At 37.8% G+C, this 20,674-nt stretch overlaps 1 protein-coding gene across 4 annotated transcripts in view; it reads left to right on the forward strand.

Annotated features, from left to right (window-relative positions):
* FAR1 (fatty acyl-CoA reductase 1) overlaps positions 1-20,674 on the forward strand; it is a 52,644-nt gene that overhangs the window by 26,428 nt on the left and 5,542 nt on the right. The window contains exons 5-10 of one of the 4 annotated variants that reach the window (XM_019477126.2): positions 3,729-3,906; positions 5,238-5,282; positions 5,386-5,513; positions 6,255-6,322; positions 7,972-8,143; positions 17,940-18,069. In XM_019477126.2, the coding sequence (XP_019332671.1) occupies positions 3,729-3,906; positions 5,238-5,282; positions 5,386-5,513; positions 6,255-6,322; positions 7,972-8,143; positions 17,940-18,069 (721 nt within the window). Of the gene's footprint in view, positions 1-3,728; positions 3,907-5,237; positions 5,283-5,385; positions 5,514-6,254; positions 6,323-7,971; positions 8,144-8,466; positions 8,639-17,939; positions 18,070-20,674 lie in introns of all 4 variants that reach the window. The other 3 variants (XM_019477127.2, XM_019477128.2, XM_019477129.2) reach the window with 3 other exon arrangements.

Genomic DNA, 20,674 nt, shown 5'->3' on the forward strand with positions numbered 1-20,674 from the left:
TTTTAAAAAACAAGAGGGCAATCTATTCTGTTTGTAGGAGAAAAGTCATAGTTAAAACAAAGCTTACTTTCCCCTCCTCTTTCCCCTGACTGGGTGTAATGATGTTGTAAAACCTGTATAACACCTTTTCTTTTTTTTTTTCTTTTTTTATAAGCCCAGTCACAAAAGTAATATTCAGTTCCTGCTATAAACTACTCCTTTGCTATTTTGTGCCTGCTTCAATTATATCATGAGGGGGGGTATGATCACTAAAGAATTGAAGACCTACCAATTCAGAATAGAATTGCCAAGTAGCAGCATGCTCCTGCTTAGCCTATTTCTTGATGTGGGGATTGGAGAGAAAATGGAAGAATGCTGAGCAAGTAAAACCTGCCATTCTGGTTTCATACATACCCCTAGAGCTGAACATAACTGGTAGGCTTAATGATAGCATTTCCCTTCCCCCCCCCCCCCCCCAGCCTTATTCACCCTTTTCAACTATTCATGCTGCTGCATAACACACTGCTTCTGTCTTATTTTACAGTCCAAGCATAATGCTTTTCTGTGGGGTTTCCAAAGTGTCACTTCCTAGTTTACAACACAAATTACTCTTAATTGAAAGGTTATTTTGCAGCAGTGGTAAATGAATTCAGTGTAACAGGTAAGTGGAGGAGCTGGACCACGTGCAGAGTAGTCTCCATATTTTGATTCTGTAGTGAATAAACAACCCTTCTGAGTGTGTGAAAATACTACAGAATGCATTACTCTACAATGCCCTGCAATACTGCTCCTCCCTTCCTGCCCCTCCCCCAGTAGCAAAGGGGAATTTGGGACAACATGGGGAAGCCGAGTTACAAGAACTCTGTATCTTAAATCTTCATTCAGAAGTCCCTTGTAAAACATTCCTTGATGCTGCATTTACTTACCTTCAAAGAATTAACAAGTGAGTGTCATGCTAGTGGCAATGACTTAGTGTTAAGTGCTTGGGTGTGCACAAGTAAAGGATGTTCTGCAAGTGCATCATCAAAATGAATGGGTTCTTATGGGGTTGCCGTTTTACATTGCAGACTTATTCTAAGTAGAGGAAGAATTCCAAAGGATCCGATAAGTAGAAGATATAATGCTGCTGCCATGTTTGTAGCTGTAAAAGGAAGCTATTCCTAAGTTCCTTAGACTGGTATTCTGATTTTTAGAGAAAAATACCTCCCCACTTTTGTCTAGGAAATAAAGCAACTTGGCATCCTCTGACAATTTAGGTACTGTGATATGTAAATGGAAAACCCTTCTTTAAGAAAGTGAATGGAAATTGCTTTTCTGATTTGTGAGAAGTCTTAATGTTAATATGCATAGTAGAATATAAAAGGCAATGCATCTGACTTTTTCTCCTTAGATGTAGTATGTGTGCCGCACAGTATTTTTGGAAACATACCAGGACCAGAAATAGTCCAGTCACTCCATTTTAAATGCCATGTTCCTAGTTTTGTACCTAATGTCTTGACAAGAAATATCTCTTGATCAAGTAATTGGCATGAGTATCGCATTCTTTTGTGAGGTGGTTTCTTTTGTTACCCTTCTCGAATAATATCTGGAATGATCTCAGACTTTATTTGTTCTGCATAGTTCAGTACAATAATGTACATGTACTTAGGTTTGTCCAAATAGGGCTAGAGAATAACATTCTTTCTGTGTTTGGCAAATAGGTTAAGATGTTTTGTTAGTGTAAACATCTATGGGAGACTTATGGGAACTAATAAATTAGATTGTGGGTTTTTTGATGGGTGTTTGTTTTACAGTTTCATATCCATAAATCAGTTTTTTGCCTATTGTTTTAGCATTGCTGGTAGTATAGGATTCTGATTGTGGCAGACCTGCTGTCACATGAAGGTTATCTGGAGGACTGCCTGCAGAACCCCTCAAATACCAAACTAGTGCAGAGGATCTCCAGCAAAGGGAAAAAAGCACTGGAGGTCAAGAATAGGAGCAAAATAAGATCACTGAGTGGTCATGCAACCCCCTATGCTCGTGCTCTTTCCAGTTTTGCTTTCATGACTAGGTATAGTAGTATGTAGCTGTGGTAGAAAATTTTTCAAGTTACACCACCACAAATTCTTACCTTGGATACACTTTAGCATAACCCAAACAATGTATCCTAAAGCAAAATTCATACAGTTGATTTTTTTTTTTCTTCAATTTTGTACAAGTGCAGTTCATATACATTGGTTTACTACCAGTCCCAGGCAAAAGTTACATTTATGCCACGATTAACACATGAATTGTACTATAAATAGCAACATGGATCACATTCAGCCAATTTGTAGGCTTGTCATTTTATGGTGCCACATTATATGTGGAACATCTTTGTGGCTGGTTTGTATAGTACCTTTTAAATTGGAATGTTATATGCTTCTCATTCTGATTCTTGGTGTTGGGAGAAGAGCAGCTGGGTAGGAGATCCTGGGCTATGCTCTTCCCCATACTAACAATCCTTGTTGACAGTGTAGCTTGGGCTGCCCAAGTGCTGCATGATGGGAATCTGAGCTTCCCCCTCTGCAGGTTCAAAGCTGTGTACCAACAGCCCCTGATGGGAGACTACCAATGAGTCACCACTGCAAGTACCAGTTGAGGGGAGTCAGTTGGCTTGTCCTGCCCAGCAAGTTCAAAGCTGTGGATCCAGCAGCTCTGGATTGCAACCCATGTGCACTGGCATTTTGAAAGAAAGCTATTGGGATTGGATCCCTGATACTCAAAACTGCATTTCCTGCCACGCACGTGTGGAATGGCAAGATGCATTAGTTTTGCAATTGGGATCAAACTTCATTGTGCCATTAAACTTGAAATCTTCAAAGTAATTGAAATAATACATTGTATATGTATAGTGTTTAATACTGTAATTATATAACTTTTTTAAAAAGCCCTTAATGCTACCTCTTGTTTCTAGACTTAGGAGTATTATAGCTGTTTACAGCTGTTAGGTTTCTGAAACAGACATCAGTCTTCTTTCATTTCACTTCCTCTGCCTACCCTCTACCCATCACTTCAGTTTTGGACAGTTATAACAGTTCTAATCTAGAAACCAATGTAATATTAAAGACTAAATTCTGATCCTACTGAATGCAGTTGTTCTTGTGTGTGGTGTTTTTTTTCTTTTTTATGGCATCAGTGTTTGGTCCTAACATAAAAGAAATCTTTTCTTTTAAGTCAAATCTTTGGAAATTGAATTGGTTATGGAGCTGAGTATGAGGTAAATTTTATTTGCAGAAGTCTACTATTGTGCAAGCTACGTGTAGGTGAATGTTTTCAACTTTGGTGTGCATACTGGCCTGTGTGGCCTCCCTTGGCCTCCTTTTTGTGAGGTGTAGTGTACTTCAGTGGGAGCTGTGGCTAGCGTTGCAGGGGAAAAAGGTGTTAGAGTTCTTAAAATTAATTCACTTCCTGTTAGAACATGAGTGATTACAAAGCTTTGAAATGCTTCAAAGCTTCATAAGCTAACTTGAAATAGTACAGCAGAATCTATTGCTTTACTTTATGCTATATCTATAAGCTTACAAATCTTTTAGCAGGAAATGTAAAACTGAAATTTTAACGCTATTGTTGGCTTGAAAGACATTTGACTTGATCATAAATGCTTCCTCTCCTCCCCCCCACAATTTTGTTTCTAATTTGTTTGCTTTCCTTCAGACATAAATGAACCTCTTCTAGTGAAGCATGCAATAATTAAATCTTTTTTTGTCTTTTTTTTTTTTTTTTAGGTGGATGGATGATGGTCTAGTAAATGATATTACCCCAAAACTGATAGGCAGCAGGCCTAATACTTACACATATACAAAAGCCTTAGCAGAATATGTGATGCAGCAGGAAGGTTCAAAACTGAACATAGCCATCATAAGGCCATCCATTGTTGGTGCCAGCTGGAAGGAGCCTTTTCCTGTAAGTCACTTTGTCTCCCACTGAGTAACTTCATCTGTTTCTTAACCTGTAAAGTGAATGCATCCTGGTTCATTGCAAGGACTTCAGGTCAGAAGTCTAAACTACAGTTCATTCACTTTTTTGAATGCCAACCTATATTATCAAACCACTTTTTATTTAGTTTCTGGTTTTTGTGTACTTGAAAGTTTACTTTTTTTTTTTTAATGAACTTTAAAAGTTAAATTACTTCTAACCTTGGGGCAGTATGGGCCTAACAAATGCACATGCACATGCACATACACATTTGGGGGAGTAGGGGGGGCAGTTTTTTTTTATCTGTTTCCTGCCCCAGTTTATTTTCTCTTCCCTTTTCAAGCTGCTCTACCTTGTGCTAGTTGCCAGTATCTTTAAGTGGTCATAATGAAAACTGGAGGCTGCCTACCAACATTCCTTCCTCCCCGCCCCCCCCCCCCAAAAAAAAAAAAACCCTCCAAAAACTTGCAGTATTGTATCCCTAGTAAAGGGTGGGGAAGGAGTTCCTACGCCTGGTTATGTATTATTTGAAGCATCCTGCCAACATTGTATAGTCCTCCTGTGAATGACATTAAGGCAGCTTTCATAACAGAAATTAATCTTTCAAGATTTTAGTTCCCTAAATTCAGTATTTGCAAATCCACGTGTTAAATGTTAAAGGAGAAAACAAGAATCCTCCTCAGGAAAACCATCAAAATCTAGTAAGTGACCACAGAACTGCTTGATGGCTATTTTAGGATGATTGCTTTGGTGGTTCAAGTTTAAAAAAACAAAACAACAAAAAAACCTTTTTTTGAACAGCTGTTAGTAAGAAACTTCCTCTTACTCAAACTGATTTTCTGTTGTTGTATTAGTTTGCTAAGAACTTTATAAAGGATATTTACAGTGTAAGTAATGAAATTGCAGCAGCCTCTCTTCTGAGGCCATTAGTTAACAGCCAAGTCAGAAACTTTGTTACTGGTGTTCCAGTAAGGAAGACTTTTTTTTTTTTTAAAGGCATTTTCTGAAGTTTAAAATGTGAGAGAAGCAGAATACGAGAAGTTAATATGCTATAAGTTTTGTTCTTAAGTTTTATGCATAAATAGAAGTAGTTAGCTGTGCTAAATAGAAGTAGTTAGCTGTGCTAGTCTGAAAACAAGGCAGGGTGGTCCATGAACCATTTAATTTTTCAGGTGCCACCCTTTCTCTACCTTCTGCCTTTTCCTTTTACCTTTTACAGCTTTAAGAAGCTCGTACTTGGTCGGTTTGTTTCAGAAATATTTTTATAAACAGTTGAACTCTGTACACTTTGACTGAATCTTTTTTCTTTTTCACAATAGGGGTGGATCGACAACTTTAATGGACCTAGTGGTATTTTTATTGCTGTAAGTAAATGTTTTTAGTACCGTTATGGATATTACTTTTGTCTTTGAAAGCCAACAAAGTCTGAAATGTTTTATTGGTGGGCCTTCTGTTTTGTTCTTTAAGGCAGGAAAAGGAATTCTTCGAACAATGAGAGCTTCCAACAGTGCAGTGGCAGATCTTGTTCCAGTAGATGTAGTTGTCAATACAACACTGGCTGCAGCCTGGTATTCTGGCATAAATAGGTATAACAGGTGACAGTGCAAACTAATTAATTTGGCATGTGGTGGTGTGATCTGTTGTTATATCTAACTTCTTTTTTAATTGCTAATCTGTGTCTTGCTATTCCCATAATATAAAAGAATTTAAGATTTACCATACTGACTTTCAAGCTTGTAATTTTATAATAGCAAGCATCTGATACTGAAGAGGAAGATATCACCTCTCAGTAGTGCTTTTCATGTATACCACAGCACCATTGGCTAAACAGTAGAAATGCCTTCTTGCTTCCAGTGGTTAGTTGTTTTTTTTTAATTAAAACACTTCTTATACCTACAACCGGAGTATTCCTTCTGAGAGGAAAGAATCAGTACAGCTGTTAAAGAAAAATGCTGGGAACGTGTAGGCCAGTGCTATGGCATCATGAGATCCACTAGAAGGGTGCCACGAGGTGTGAGAAGCACAGGCTCAGGCTTGTCCCTGCCTGGCCAATCTTCCACCCTCAATGCTAAGCCCCTCTGCAAGAAATTAAGCATTGAAGTTGGATGCCACTCATTTTACAAACCTTGAGTCCATTGAAGGGTACCTGGGGTCTAAAAAGGTTGTGAACTACTGATGTAGGTGCACACAGTTCTAATAATTGGGTTATCCTCCACTGTCCCCAGCTTCATAATTGGAGAGGGTAAGAGGGATTTGGATAAATGTGGGCTTTTTAACAATTACCTAAAATTCTATTTAGCTTTTAATTTGCTCAATTTCTTTTTAATCTTTTTCAGACCAAGAAATGTTCTGGTGTACAACTGTACAACAGGTGGCACCAATCCTTTCCATTGGGGTGAAGTTGGTATGTTGCCTCTTTTTTTCTTTCTGTATGTCCTCCAACTCTTTAATAGAAGACAAACTTCTGAGGCTGTGGCAACTAATCAATTGCCAGAAGGCCCTTCTAAGTGCTTTTAGTATAGAAGTTTGCTGTAACTTTGAGGTATTGAGACCAGTATTTGTAAATAATATTTTTTTAAAAAGCAATAAATTGGATATATAGCAGCCATACCTCTCATCTTTGCAATGTGGCACACCATTTTTTCCTTCTCTGTTCAGTTTTTCTTCCTATATTCTGTTTTGCCACTTTCTGCTCTTCTCCCAACTGCTACCACAACCTAATCTGCCAGCTACAGGCTGGCAGAATGGAGAGTAAGTCACTGAGCAGAGGGAATATCAGAAACCTGGTAATACTAGAGCAGTATTTCCAAATTACTGAGTTTTTAGTGGTAACCGTGTTAGAAGCATCTAGGAAATATAGCCCAAAAGAAAGACTTTTTGTGCATGTAGCACACTTGAGAGGTATGATAGCAGCCTTTTACTTCATAGAGTTGCATCAGATGAATAAAAACGAATGTTGTCCAGCACTGGTTTCCCTTAAATAGTTACATAATATAAAACGTGTGCAAGAAAAATCATCCTCCAAGAATGTGGCCAGCTACTTTCAACTTCTTAATATAATTCTAAATTCAGAAGACTGGCTCTTAATGATTATTGCACATGTACCATAAATTACTCTTAAATTTTAATGTTTTTATTTTCAGTGAGATTATTTAACACTTAAACAGCTGTCAACTTTAGGGAATATTCAGAGGAGTGTCTTTTTATTAGATTTGGATATTTCATTTTATGAGCTTGGCCTATGTTTAGCTTAAAAGTGAACAATTTTCTTGTTACTAAGACTTTCCTAGCTTTACTCAGTTTCTTACATTGCATTGAATTGCAGCTTTACTGCAGTTTCTTTTAACTGCAGACAAACTGATTGGAAAAGTACTGTGTTTATTTTTAGTTTTTAATTAAATCCCAGTGTAGTTAATGGTTAGAATGGGGGGGGGGGGGGGGGGTTTCTCTCCCAGAAACTAGTCTGAAAAATACGGGAAGTGACTAGAATGGTAAGATAGATTTGTGTGTAACTATTTAATGGTACCAACCTGCACTTTTTTTCTTTCACCGAAAAATCCCATTTACCTCTGAATATTTTTGGTTGTGCAAGAAATGTGTAATAGTGGCTAAATAGCTTTTAAAAATGTTTCTAGAGGTAGTGAATAATTTGTCATCTGAATTGCAGATCAGATCCTGAGAAATATCTATGATTTAAAAAAAAAAAAGTTTGCAAAAAAAATAAGATATTTGCTACTTTAAAAAAACAATCAAAGGGGTTTGTTAGAAGACTTTCTTAAATGAGAGGAACAGAAAGAGAGAAGCTATAGTGAAGTACAAAACTAAAGTCAAAATTATGAAGTCAGTCTTGATGCATTTAATTGTTGTCAGACTGTCACTTTAAAAGTTCAACAGTTGTAACTGTTTTATCTGTTTGTAGGTGATTTAGAAACATCTGGGAGGTCTTTTATTTTGAGTAAAATTCGGGAGTAAATATTGTACATAATAACTTTGAAAACCACTTAAATTTTACATGGTTATTATCAAAGCTGTTACGCAACTTTTTTTTCTCAGAATACCATGTAATTTCTACTTTCAAGAGGAATCCTCTCGAACAGGCCTTCAGACGGCCCAATGTAAATCTAACCTCCAATCACCTCTTATATCATTACTGGATTGCTGTAAGCCATAAGGCCCCAGCATTCCTGTATGATATCTACCTCAGGATTACTGGAAGAAGCCCAAGGTAATGGTGACTAGCTCTGTCTTGTCTGTTCCTCCAACTTGATTTTTTTTTTTTTTTGTCTTAAACACAACATGCTTACAAAAGTGCATATTGAATGTTGAATTTTTCTGATTATGCTTACACTTGTGGTTGAATCCTCTTTCTGAAAGAGAAGAAATACTTGCATTCAGGCTTTTTCCACTAACAAGGATGACTATTTTTGGATAACTTTCGTTCAGAGTATTAATTGATGTCAGGACAAATTTTAAAATTCAAGACCTAAATACAAGCGCTTTCTTGAATAATAGAAATTCAAAATATGTCGATCCTTATTTTTCCTACAGAACACTATCTAAATTTGAGTTTCAAGATGAATCCTTTAGAACAAACAGTAAGGCATCCCCATTTCAAAGTATACTCCAACTCCCTTTTGCTTCAGTTCTGGAGAACAGTTGGCCATATACTGCCTGCATTATTGAGTGATGTTGTTCTCAGGTTGACGGGTCAGAAGCCATGGTAAGAAGGACCATTTTGCTGCTAAGGTGGTGGAAGCTTGTGGATTAAGGCAATGGCATGAGCTTTCTCTTAGATTTGCAGACTACAAGCAATAACAATCAAGTGGCTGGGTGTTTCAGAGGAGTTAACGTTTGGCTGGGGAAAAGTTGATTCTTGATCTGTGCTTCAGGCCAGTAATTCTTGTCTTTCTCTATGCTCTATGAGATGTCCAGCTCCAAGATTGTTGTTATTATAAACTGAAAATGAGTGGCAGGGGAAATGGGGTTTGTTTTCTTTCTTTTTTTTAATTAAATGATGAAATTTTATTTGGTATGTACAGGGCATTTTCAGAATTTTTTTTATCTAGCCACTCCATTCAGTTTATAATAGACAAGTTCTTGTCTAGCTAACACTTTTTTTTTTTTCTTGGTGGGAAAATGATATGGTTTTAATGAAACAAACATAACTAAATCACAGTTAAGTAGTAATATGATCTTGTTTTGCTCCCCCCACTACTTTAAATGCTTTAAATAGTGTAATCCTTGATGTTTCTCTGTTGTTTTTTGACAGTGTTCAATAACATCTTGAAAACCTACTTTGCTTCCACATTTAGAAACTTGATATAACACATATAGTAAATAACCACTAGTTTGTTTTTTTTTATTTTTTTTTGTTATTGTCCCAGACTTCAGAGCAAACATATGGGAGGTTTTTGGTTTTGTTGTTGTTGGGTTCTTTTGTTTTTTTTTTTCAACAAAAAGAGATTCATTGTCGGCATGCTTTAAAATGATTCCAGTAGGAAAAGGTAATCCTCAAAACATCTCTTGGGTTCCAAACTTGTTTGATCTTGGAGCTGTCCTGGTAAAAATGTAGAAGAGCGCACATATGCTCATATTAGCATTCAAACACGTCTTCGATCTATAAGCTCTTTTGGGGTAAGAAGCATTCAATTTGTACAATGCCTAATGCAGTTAAGGCCTGCATGTAGGTACTATTGCAGCATAAACCATGAATGGTGTCTTCCAGTAGCAATAGCTACATACAAGACTGAGTCTATTTAAATGCTAGTCTGTCTTGGTTTGGGGTGGGGGAGGGAGAATGATCAGTAAATGACTGCCACAAGCATGACTGAATTTCAGAAGTCATTGAAATAATTGCTGTTTCTTGTTTCCTATTTGACTAGTTTTAGTAGGAGTAATGAGAAATATCTTATTCAGTCCCTATCATTGGATTTCTACCTCAGGTGACCCAGAGAAAAGGGGTACAAAACCCTCTTTGCTAGGTTTTTATTTTATGTGGATATATTGGAAAGGTTAGACCTAGTTCTGTCTTGCTGAAGTAATTATTTGAATCCCAAAGATGTGAATTGAGGTTTTTAAAAGTCTTGTTACAAATGGTGAGGTACTAAATTTACATAAGATCTCCTCTTCCAGTTCATGGAACATTGGCATAAAGGCTCCTACAGATGACTGCTTTAAAACAGCAGCAATAGGCAAGTAGTGAGTGAGTTTCCCAATGTACGCAAGATTTAGTCTGGAAAACAGGTGGAGTAGATATCAACAGAGCTGCATGAAACTAAATTGAGAGAAACGGTTGTTTAGGCTATTTAAAAACTTTTAAGTAACTCAAATGGCTGGGCACACTGTGGAAGACTCTCTTATGAAAGATGAAAAAGATGCCTCTTTAGCACTAGAATCTTTTCAATAACTAATAGTAGATGAGAAGAGATGTTCTTACTTCAACTAACCATTTACTTGAACTTTACTGAAAACCACTGTCTGTCTGTTAGCAGCAATGACTCAGTTTGCCCATGTAGACAGGATACAATGTGAAGGAAAAAATGGTCCTGGTAAGACAGTGGCCTTAGACTTTCAGGTTTTGTTTTTTTTGTTTTTTAATTTTCTATTCAGAGGAATAGCAATATATAACACTGGGTGTTACAGTTTATTAAACGTTATTACAGTTTAATTATACACTGTATGGGCCAGATCTTTAAAGTTACCAAAGGAGCAGAAAGGAACTCATGCAAGGGCAAAGTACATTTGGAAGGCAGCTTAACTAGATCACCTGAAGACTTCTTTGGCTTGAAGTTCACTGTTGTAGTTGGGTGCTCCTCTTGGTCCTGTGGCTAGGGGGCATGGCCAAGGAACAGTAACCAAAAGCTTCAGCTACCAGGTAGCAGAATTTCTGTCCTGGGGCCTCAAACTAGATTAAATTGAGTTTGGATTCCTCATGCTTATGCTGTTCTGAGTGTAGAGGCCCTGTTGCTAGAATGGGGCTCTTGATTACCTGCTCTTTCTTATGACCAAAAAAAGAAAACGTTCAACATATTGAATCATAGTGAGATACTTCTGTAAAACTGCAATATATGGCTACAGCAAAAATCACTGGGCAAAATCAACTGTGAAACTGACATCACCAGCTCCACAGTAATGGCTTATCACTCTTCCATATACCATTTCTTTATTGAATCTTGAAGCCATAATGTGCTGAATGCCACCTTTCCCGCGGGGGGGGTGGGCCACCTGGTAACTTCTTTGCTCGTTGCTTTATAATGTGGAAAAAAATGACATCCTATAAATGACAAATCAAATGACTTGTCTTATAAAATAAAATACTGGAGCAAGTGTTCTATTGCCATAGTAAAAGAAAGACCTGAATGGAAGGGGGGGTGGGGGGACGGACCTGGTTGGAGTTGCTTCTGCAGTAGTGACACTTGTCTCTCTACACTGAACCATAATAACAGGATCTTTCTGTTTTTGTGGTGTTCTCTTCAAGAATTTTTTTCAGGCACAGTCCTATTGCTCTGGTCCTGTTTTAGGGCTTATATAGTTTCAAAGAATTGTGTGAGAGAGCATGCATTTAATCATATCAGCAGTTCAAATATTTACTATTTTAATTCCAGTAGTGTCTTTTTTTCCCCCCCTCAATTTCTACACCTGAAGGACTTTTAGGAAAAGGGGCACACTAAAATTATCATGTTTTAGCATATTATACACAAACTTAAGGAAGGCAAAGGAAAACTTGATGGATACAACCCTCTACTCCAGGTTTTTTGTTTATTTTTGTTTTTTAACTAATATGTACTGTAGGACTCTATCTGTAGGAGTTGATTAATAATAGTGTTGTATAAATAGTAATAGTCAGCAGTGCTAATAGCACACTTGTAGCTTTAGCAAGTGTTACACCTAACCACTTGCATCACTGTATCACAATGCAGCTGTTTACTACTTAAAACTTTGTGCGAGGCGCCATACAAATCTAGCAGTGGAGCTGTGGTGTCTTTTGTATAACGACTTACAAATAAACAAACAGTATTTTAGCCCTCTTTATCTGACCTGTTCAAGTACTTTCAAACACTAATCCATTATAACTTTTTTTTTTTTTTTTAAACTTGGTGAGAAACTGAATGTGTAGCATAGAGCCCTAGTCAGGAATTTGGCAATCTAGCCAAGTCTAGGAAATTGTTACTTAAGATGTGTAACCAGTAATAAATAAGAATATCATTTGTATGATCTTAAATTGCAAACTCTTCAGTGCTTAGTATAAAGTGCTCTTCATGCAGTGCTAAGACCTGAATGACTGAAGATTACACCTACTGAACAAATGTAGGTATGTGTTGTGGTTTTTTTTTTTGTTTGTTTGGTTTTTTTTTTTCCTAGTAATAACAATTTTCCCTTTCAAGCATAATGCTCTGAGAACCATAGAGCATTCTGAAGAATTCAAGCTGGTATATAAATATTATATACTTCCATTCAGATTTATAATATCTAAAAGCTGATTGGATGCTATTTTTTAAAAAAGAATATTGTGGTCATTTCAGCTTGTTTTCCTTCTGCTATGGGAAGATATCAGAAGACTATCCAACTAATCATTCAAACAGGGAATAAAATATGATCATCAGTTGGTGGTACAATACAGCTCTGGTAAACGTTGTTGTATAAGTAATTTGAAGAAGACGCTGTTTGCTGAGGTCAAGGGCTAGGTACATCATCCAAAAAAGCCTGAGGCTGAATCGATTCAGTCTTTGCAGATTAGTCTAAACTGCACAGATTAAATTGAAACAGGAGTGAACAGACATTTACCTTTGATTCAGTAACTATAGTTAGGTGTCTGCAGTGGCTCAGGCCAGAAGCCAGGGAGCTAGAGCACAGCTCTCTGGCTATTTTGTTCTTCTTTCTGCTGCCCCTGATTTTTTTTTTTTTTTTTTTTTAAATGGGATTTGCAGTCCAGAATCACAGTAGCAAGACTCTCTACAGGATTGGTCATCATTTCTTCTTCCTGCTTCCAGGTGCCTTTTGGGACTTGTAGTCCAGTTGCATCCAGCAGTAAGTTTTGAGCAGGGGAGGGGTGTTTAACCCCTTTCCCTGGTCCCAGACCCCAGTTAGGGTTTGCTTGGAGGGGGCAGTCCCCCCTGTACCCTGGGCTGCATCCCCAGCTAGGCTTGCCCTCCATCCCCCTTGTCAGTCATCCCTCACTGCTCTAGCTAGGGAGCAGATTGCACAGCAAAGCCCAGGGCTGGAAAGTATGATGGGAGACTGATTTAACTTGAACCAGGAAGGGGTCTGGGACAGAAGTTCTATAGATTGGTTTGACCCAGATCAGTTCAGTCTGATACTACATTCAACCAGGTTTATCTCAAACCACTTTCAGCCATTTTGAAACTGGTTTATGTGCACTGATCTTAAGTTCTGTTACAAGTTTAAACCAGTTTCTGATCACTTAAGCCCATTTGTGTGTAACTTCTGTCTCTAGCCTAGGAGGCTATGACTGCCACTGACTATCTTAGCCTGTATGCAAGCAGATAAATGGCAGAATAAGGTTTCACACTTACTTCTTTCTCCTTTTTGCCCCTCCAGAACTAGAATCCATAGCATATTAAAATTTACAAGTAACATTACAGGAATATTCCAGGTATTTGAATTGCACTGTGTGCTTTGCAAAGACCCTACCAGTGTCTTGCTGTAATGCAACAGCAAGAAGCTTTGTAAATTAAGACTTTAGCAGCAAAGCAGTCTGTGGATTTAAAGTTTTGCTTGAGGTCTCTTCTGTTCCTGCTATTTCTTGGAGTTATAGAAGTTTTGTGTTTATTACAAATGTTTAACTTTATTTGTATTCCCTTGTACCATCATTCCATGCTTACATGCAAAACTGAAGTTTTCATTACCTTTCTCATGCAATAAGAGGAGTAATAAAAGTTTTATTCCAAAGCTTGCACATCCACAGAACGGTGGCTTACTGGAGAACCTGGCCTTTATTTAAAAGCAGAATTATTCTTAGTTTGGCTGCATTTCAGAAAGGTGTTTTGCACATAGTGCTTAAAGGCAAACAAATAACTTGGCTTGAGTGAAACTCGAACACCTTTGTAATTATCTTATTCCATATGTCTAAATTTTCTTAACAAACTTTTTTGGTTTAAAACCCTTGTTCATGTTCAATGTGCGTCTCATGGGCTAATAGCATTGGCTATATATATCTACATAACTTCAGTTAGAATTCTGCATGCTCTCCAATTATGCCTCTGAAAATGACTGACGTTTGGATTTTACAGTGAAGAAAAATATTTTGAAAACCTCTGACCGTTTTACGGTTACTAGCAGAAAGTGTGCTACAGTAGTAACAAATTTTAGATGGCTGACTTTGTTTGTGGTGATGTTTTACTACTTGCAAGGATACTTATTAAGCATATGTTATTATATTATTATATGTTATGATATTAAGCAAGCTAAAATATATACTCCCTTTAAAAAAACAAAACAGAACCCCAAAACTTCAGGATCAAGTCTATAAATAGTTAAACTCCTGTCCTTCTGTTAGTTGTCTGAATTTCAACTTCCAGATAGGATAACCACTGAAGCTGTAGTGGAACGTATACAAGTCTTGCTTGTTGGGGCTGGATGAATGCCCCCTTAGTGACACTGTCTGCTGACATCTTGGTGGGTAGTAAGGAGGGTGTCTTCTACTTTGGTTCATGCAGCAAAGATAAGGAACCTAGTCATTTTCTGTTTAGTAGGTCTTAGCCCCTTAGTTTAGCCTAGTTCTGGCTTTATCTCTTCCCCCCCCTTTCAAAAAAAATACAGTATTCCATTTGCAGCCTTCAGGGTCACTGGCTAACACTGAATTGAAGAGGAACATTTAATCGCATTCTGTTTGCTCACTTGTCTATCTGCAACTGAATAGCCATGCATATTATTTAATGTTCTGTTTAGGCTAGGCTTTTCTGCCTAGAACTCATCTGCTCTGGCAGCTGATATGGAGAGCACACAAATAGGAACTAAAATTTTGAAACATCTTGTACCAGTCCATCAAGCTGCAGTATCATCTTTTAAAACTGTTCAGCACCAAAGCTCTCCATTTTTAAATGGGCAAGGCCTGAGCCCCAGCCTCCAAGTCAGTACCACCTTCAGTGCTGATTATTAAAGAAAATAGAACTCTTATACAGATATTACATAGGCTTTTCTGGTCAGTTTTAACCATGCCTTTACAATCTCACAAATGGCTTCCAGATCACATCAGTATCTCTATAGATGCTTTTGGTTCACCATGATGAAGTAGTAGTAACTTATTGGTCACTGCCTCTGCCTCAGTGTGAAATATTTCGGTGCCATTCACATACCAGGGCTATATAAAATTAAGAACTTGAGTGCTTCTAGGAAAGCTTGCCAACACTAGGCCAGGATAGTGTTCTAAGCTCTCATGGCTCAAACAGAGCCCATGCTGTGATTCATTTTGTATGCCTTTGGCACTGCTGAAGCTGGAATATTGAATCTCTGGTTTGCTGCTATTGGCCTTAGACTTCATCTTTGTGCACAACCTTTCCCAGTGCTTCCCAACCTCTTTTTGCCCGACGACACACTTGCCAAATAAAAAAGCACCACAGCACAATGGGGCTTTAAGGGGTGGGGGGTGTACAGCTAGCTGGACACTGACTGGGAGGGGTGACATGGCCAACTAAATGGCATTTTGGGCTGGAACCACACCCCCTGCCTGGCTAGAGCCACTCCCCATCTGTCTGTCCACAGCAGCAGCAGGCTGGGGGCGTGGCTCGAGGCCAAAATGCTGCGGCACACCTGGACATGCCTGATGGCACACCAGTGTGTTGCGGCATACCAGTTTGGAATTGCTGATCCATCCCCCACTCTCGACTGGGAAGCAGACAGGACAGGAACTCCCTTTGCCTTGGTTCACCTTTGTCTATCTAAAGAGATTTTAGAGCCATCAAATACTTCTTTTCAGAGTACTGCTCAATTTTTGGATTTCAGACTATTCATGGCCCTGACCTCACTGACTCTGCTTCTAGCACCAAAACTTCCACTTTTTTTTTCCCACTGGTTGTAGTATTGCGTAATCAACAGCTTTCTCAAACATCAGCCCTGTTGTTTTATCTATGAGTTAAATTACTACTAGTCCTGCAATTGCAACTTCCAGATTTGGATGAGAGATCTGAGTGGACTCGGTTCTGTGAGTGGGACATCTGTGTTGATCTTTTGAGGGCTTCCCCACCAGATAAGCTCCACTAGTTTTAAGAAAAACTAACCAAGATGGTATGCAGAGTAATTGCACACTGCTAAGGCTCTTGGAACCTATTTTTTAAAGCTTATCACATTTTCCCTTGCCTAGTAGTTTTTAGCAGGGGCAGCCAGATGCATTAAGCTCTAATGCACACTCTTTTTTTTTTTTTTTCCCCCCCGTTTCTTTTGGTATTCAAAATCTTACTATAGACTTGTCTATTGTGGACTGTGAATTTACAACTACTAGCAAGGGAAAATGTGATAAGCCTTTACACTTGTGTAAATTCATAGTCCACAATAGATATGACTATAGCACTATTGCGTAAATTCACAGGGGTCTCAAAGAAGAAAGGTCACTTACCTGGAACTGCTCTTTGAGAACCAGCTCTTTATATTCACATTCCTTCCTACCTGTTAGACCTTTTGTCTGCCTGGTTTGGGATTCTGTGCTTCAGGAGATGGAAGTGAAGCAAATAACACTGAGATGTCAGCTTCTTAAATCACTAGGGAGCATTCATGCATTGCTAATGACCCAGCTTTGGTTGAATTTCCAGGATTCTGCCATAGCCCACCTACAGGTATTTAATTGTAGAGGCAACTTTTACAAGAACAACAGTTAACAGTGAATGTAGTTGTTTATTATGAACTACCATGCAGTTATGGAGCAAATCTTACTTTCCAAAATCCATTTCATATTGGTGCTGGGATTTTTGTTTTCCCCTTTGTCCCCTGCTTTATGTCAATTGGTGCCTTCAGTTGTAAGGATCGAATTGGAAGTACTTCTGTAGAAGTCTGCAAGACTGGGAAAGAAAATACTTCTTTCAAGGACTAGCATTAAGTTGACTTACTAGCCTTGGCATTGTAATAATAGGCAATTCTCTCCTCTCAGAATGGGTAATGTCCCTAACATAAAAACAAAGTCAGTTTAAGTACAGCTCAGTATTTCTGCTCATCAAAAGTAGATTTCCTGAAACTGATCCTTATAACAGAATCCACTGAATTTCTAGTTGGGCAGGTTGCTTAACTTGAACAATAAAGGATGATAGACTGTTTCTGCATACTCTAGGTATCATCCTCTGGAATGGCTGCTTTGTATTGCCAGCTCAGAGATGAGTACCTCGCAGTGCAAAAGGGATCTACTGTGGCCTGGATAGATATCTAACCACTTCTTTACCCTGTTACCTGCATAGCAGAAACAAGGGGTATAGCCTGGCTGTGCCTCTTGGTATGTCAATCTTCAGCCATATTTTTTTGGCTTCTTGAAGTTGTTTCCAGCCATGGTAGGGTGCTTCTATTTGGTACAAAGGAACTGACCCTGTACAGAGCTGGTACTAGGATGAAGGGAGTGCAGTTATGAGTTTCCAGTTTACTTAACGTTCCATTACAAGTGCAATTTCCCCAACAATTTCTACTCTCTACATTAGTTGCATCATAAGATTTGGTTTAGAGTAATGTTTCACCAGCTAAGCTATTATAGTTGAGAATCCATATTCAGTCTCTTTGTAGAGCCATCTTTTTTTTAAACACCCTGGATAAGGTACAGATACTAGATTAACATATTAGGTCACTGAACCCAAATTTTCTGGTTGTAACTGCTGGTGAAGAATCTAGTGTAATTATCCAATTTATTTTTTAATAACAAAATAAACAGTATGCAGAAATATGATCTATTAAAATATGCTTTGTGCACTGGGCAAATGGGAATACACAGTATTTAATGCATAGTTTTTGGGGGGGAAATGATGATTGGGGATGTTGATTTGAATCAAACTGACATTTGTAATCTGTAAATCCCCTTACTTGGACTACAGGATGATGAAAGCAATAACTCGTCTTCACAAGGCATTGATGTTTTTAGAGTACTTTACAAGCAATTCATGGACCTGGAGCACTGACAATATGACTCTGCTAATGAACCAGCTAAGCCCTGAAGACAAAAAGGCAAGTAATGTTTGTATAACGTGAGTTTGAGGACTGGTTGTTTGAAGAGTTCATGAGAATCTAATGGAATAGCCCATCTTAAATGAACTCCTATTGGAAAGTGTTTTTAAAGGTAATGCCATTCGGTCATCCAAAGGGGCGGCGGGTTGAATCAAATGAAAAAGGTGTGCAGCGTATCAGAACTATCATGGTTTTGTCTCTGCTATAAATAAGACGATAGTGTTTTTACAGACTGCTGTAGGTATGGAAGGATATAGTAGAAAAGTTTGTTTTGTTTTTTTAATAATGATCCATTTAGGAAATACTGTAACTCTTCCATGCCTTTTAGTCTAGCAATTTGCACGGTCTCAAGCTTTTTAAAAAATGTTTTCAGGAAATTGATCTGTAGGCAAAGCTTAAAACATTGTAATTCTGCTAATAGAGGCTTAATAAAGTTTGGACTAGGCAGACAATGCAAACAAAATACATAAATGTGAAACTAAGAACTGTGTCCCTATGTATTCTGTCCACAGGAAAACTCTACTCTTTTTGTTTAATCTTTTAACATGAGGCACTTGGGGGGAGAGGGGGAGGGTGAAGAACACGTCATGCTGGCCAATAGAATATTGAGAGGATGAATGAAACCAAACTAAAGTGGGCACAGACTTGTGGAAGTACTTTCATTGATAAATATTTGTTCTGGCCTGGAGGTTCTAGCTGTTGTACTTCTAGTTCAGGGTGGTTGGGTGGGGAATGGTGAACTTTCTGTTCTGTCCCTTTGGTTGTGGGGTGTGTGCTTGTGCATGCAACAATAGATGAATATTGAGATGCAGAATGTAAGGCCCCCTTCAGACATTAAATGTCACAAACTTCATCACAGATCCCCAAAATGGCATGTTCTGTGATGCTCTTGTGGTACATTAGGATATACAACTTTGGAGATCTATTATTAACACTTGTGATGGTGTCTGCTGTGGCATGCAGCTGGCTGCATCTGCTCCCTCAAGTGGGGAGAGCAGTGGATCATTGACCTTTCATTATAGAATAACTTGCCTGAAAGTAAACTGTGGGATACTTGCCTTTTTAATTTTCAAGAAACAGTGTATGGAGAGGGCCTAAACTAAGTAAACCTGTTGGAAGAGAAACGAATAGCAAGTACAGAACTTGGAAACAGTTGCACTATACATACATTATAATAATATTATTGCATATAAAATCCTGAAGAATATAGCATTAATATTTTAAAAGTTAAATGGAACCCAGAACTATTAAGAAACAAACCAACCAAATCTTGGTTCTGGAATTCAGTCTCCAAAATCCTAACTTAAGAACTTGCATATTACACTTCATTGATCAAACACAGCAGCCAGTCGATGTTCATGTTCTTTAAACTTTAATTCCATGTAGTCTTCCTAAACTATGCAGTTCTGCTGCTTTCCTGTTCTGACATTTCAAGGAAATGGTGTGTTCTTTAGACTATTGTAGTGCCTCCAAATAGCTTCTGCTATCAAGATGATTCTTAGAAGAAAATGTGCATAAAGAGATCTCATAGCTTGAAATAATTGTTAAATAGTCCAAGCTTGATCTTAATTTTTCTGCTTTAACAGCTTAATTTCTGTGAACTTCCAGTCAATATTGGTGTGAAAAGCTTGATTTCTACATGGTTTGTTTGCATATGCATGAATTTATATGGGTATCATGACATGTATATTAAATGTTAACTTGCTTGGAATGCTGAGCTGTTGGTATCAACTCCTGGGTAAGGGGTACTACCTCCTGTTGCAACTTATTTTTCCCGAATATTTTTTCCAGTGTTCCCTAATGAGCTTGTTTCACATTTGTTTATGCTGTCAACTTACAAAATAAGCAGTTTGAGTCAGCCTACCTTGTTCCAGTTTACAAAGCTGTTTGGCCTTTGTCCTTCTTAGGACCTCTTTAGCTCTTTTTTTTTTTTTTTTATCTGAAATGTGGTATGGGTAAGACTAGGAAAATTGTAATGATCTGTGGGACTTGTCCTGCTTTCCAATGAAAATTTTCTTTTGAGATGAAAGAATCTAGCTATGATGCTAAAAAATGAAGTTCCACTTTAAAAAAAAAAAAAAACATATGGAATTTCTTTACCATGAGATAATATACATGGGATTCTCTGGATTCAGAGTACACTAAACTGTACCATATTTAGAATTGCATAAGGTAAAATGCTGAAGGACTATGTGGATTCATTTTCATTATTAACAAGCAACATGACTCATATAAAAGCCCTCAATGTGAAAATAGACTAGAATAAATGCTTAATCATTTAAGTGCCTTGCAGACACTACTGAAGATAAGAAAACATTATTTCTAAAGTAGGGTAATTTACAGATGAAAGATGAACTATTGGGTGATCAGATAACTTGGCAAAGATTACATGTGTACAGACTAAATAGAATCTAGGTCTTTGGATTTCTTTTGTGGCTAAAGTGCCCAGTATAATTATTTAATTTGTTCTCTGATGCATCTAGTATAGTGACACCCAGTCCATGTCATGTCCTTTCTTGAATTATGAGATAAAATCATCTACATTAAAGTTCTTTCTTGGGAGAGGGGAAGCTAATGGCTAAACTTCCCCCCCCCCTTTTCTTTT

This window comes from Alligator mississippiensis, chromosome 2 (genome assembly GCF_030867095.1).
Source record: "Alligator mississippiensis isolate rAllMis1 chromosome 2, rAllMis1, whole genome shotgun sequence".
NCBI lineage: Eukaryota > Metazoa > Chordata > Crocodylia > Alligatoridae > Alligator > Alligator mississippiensis.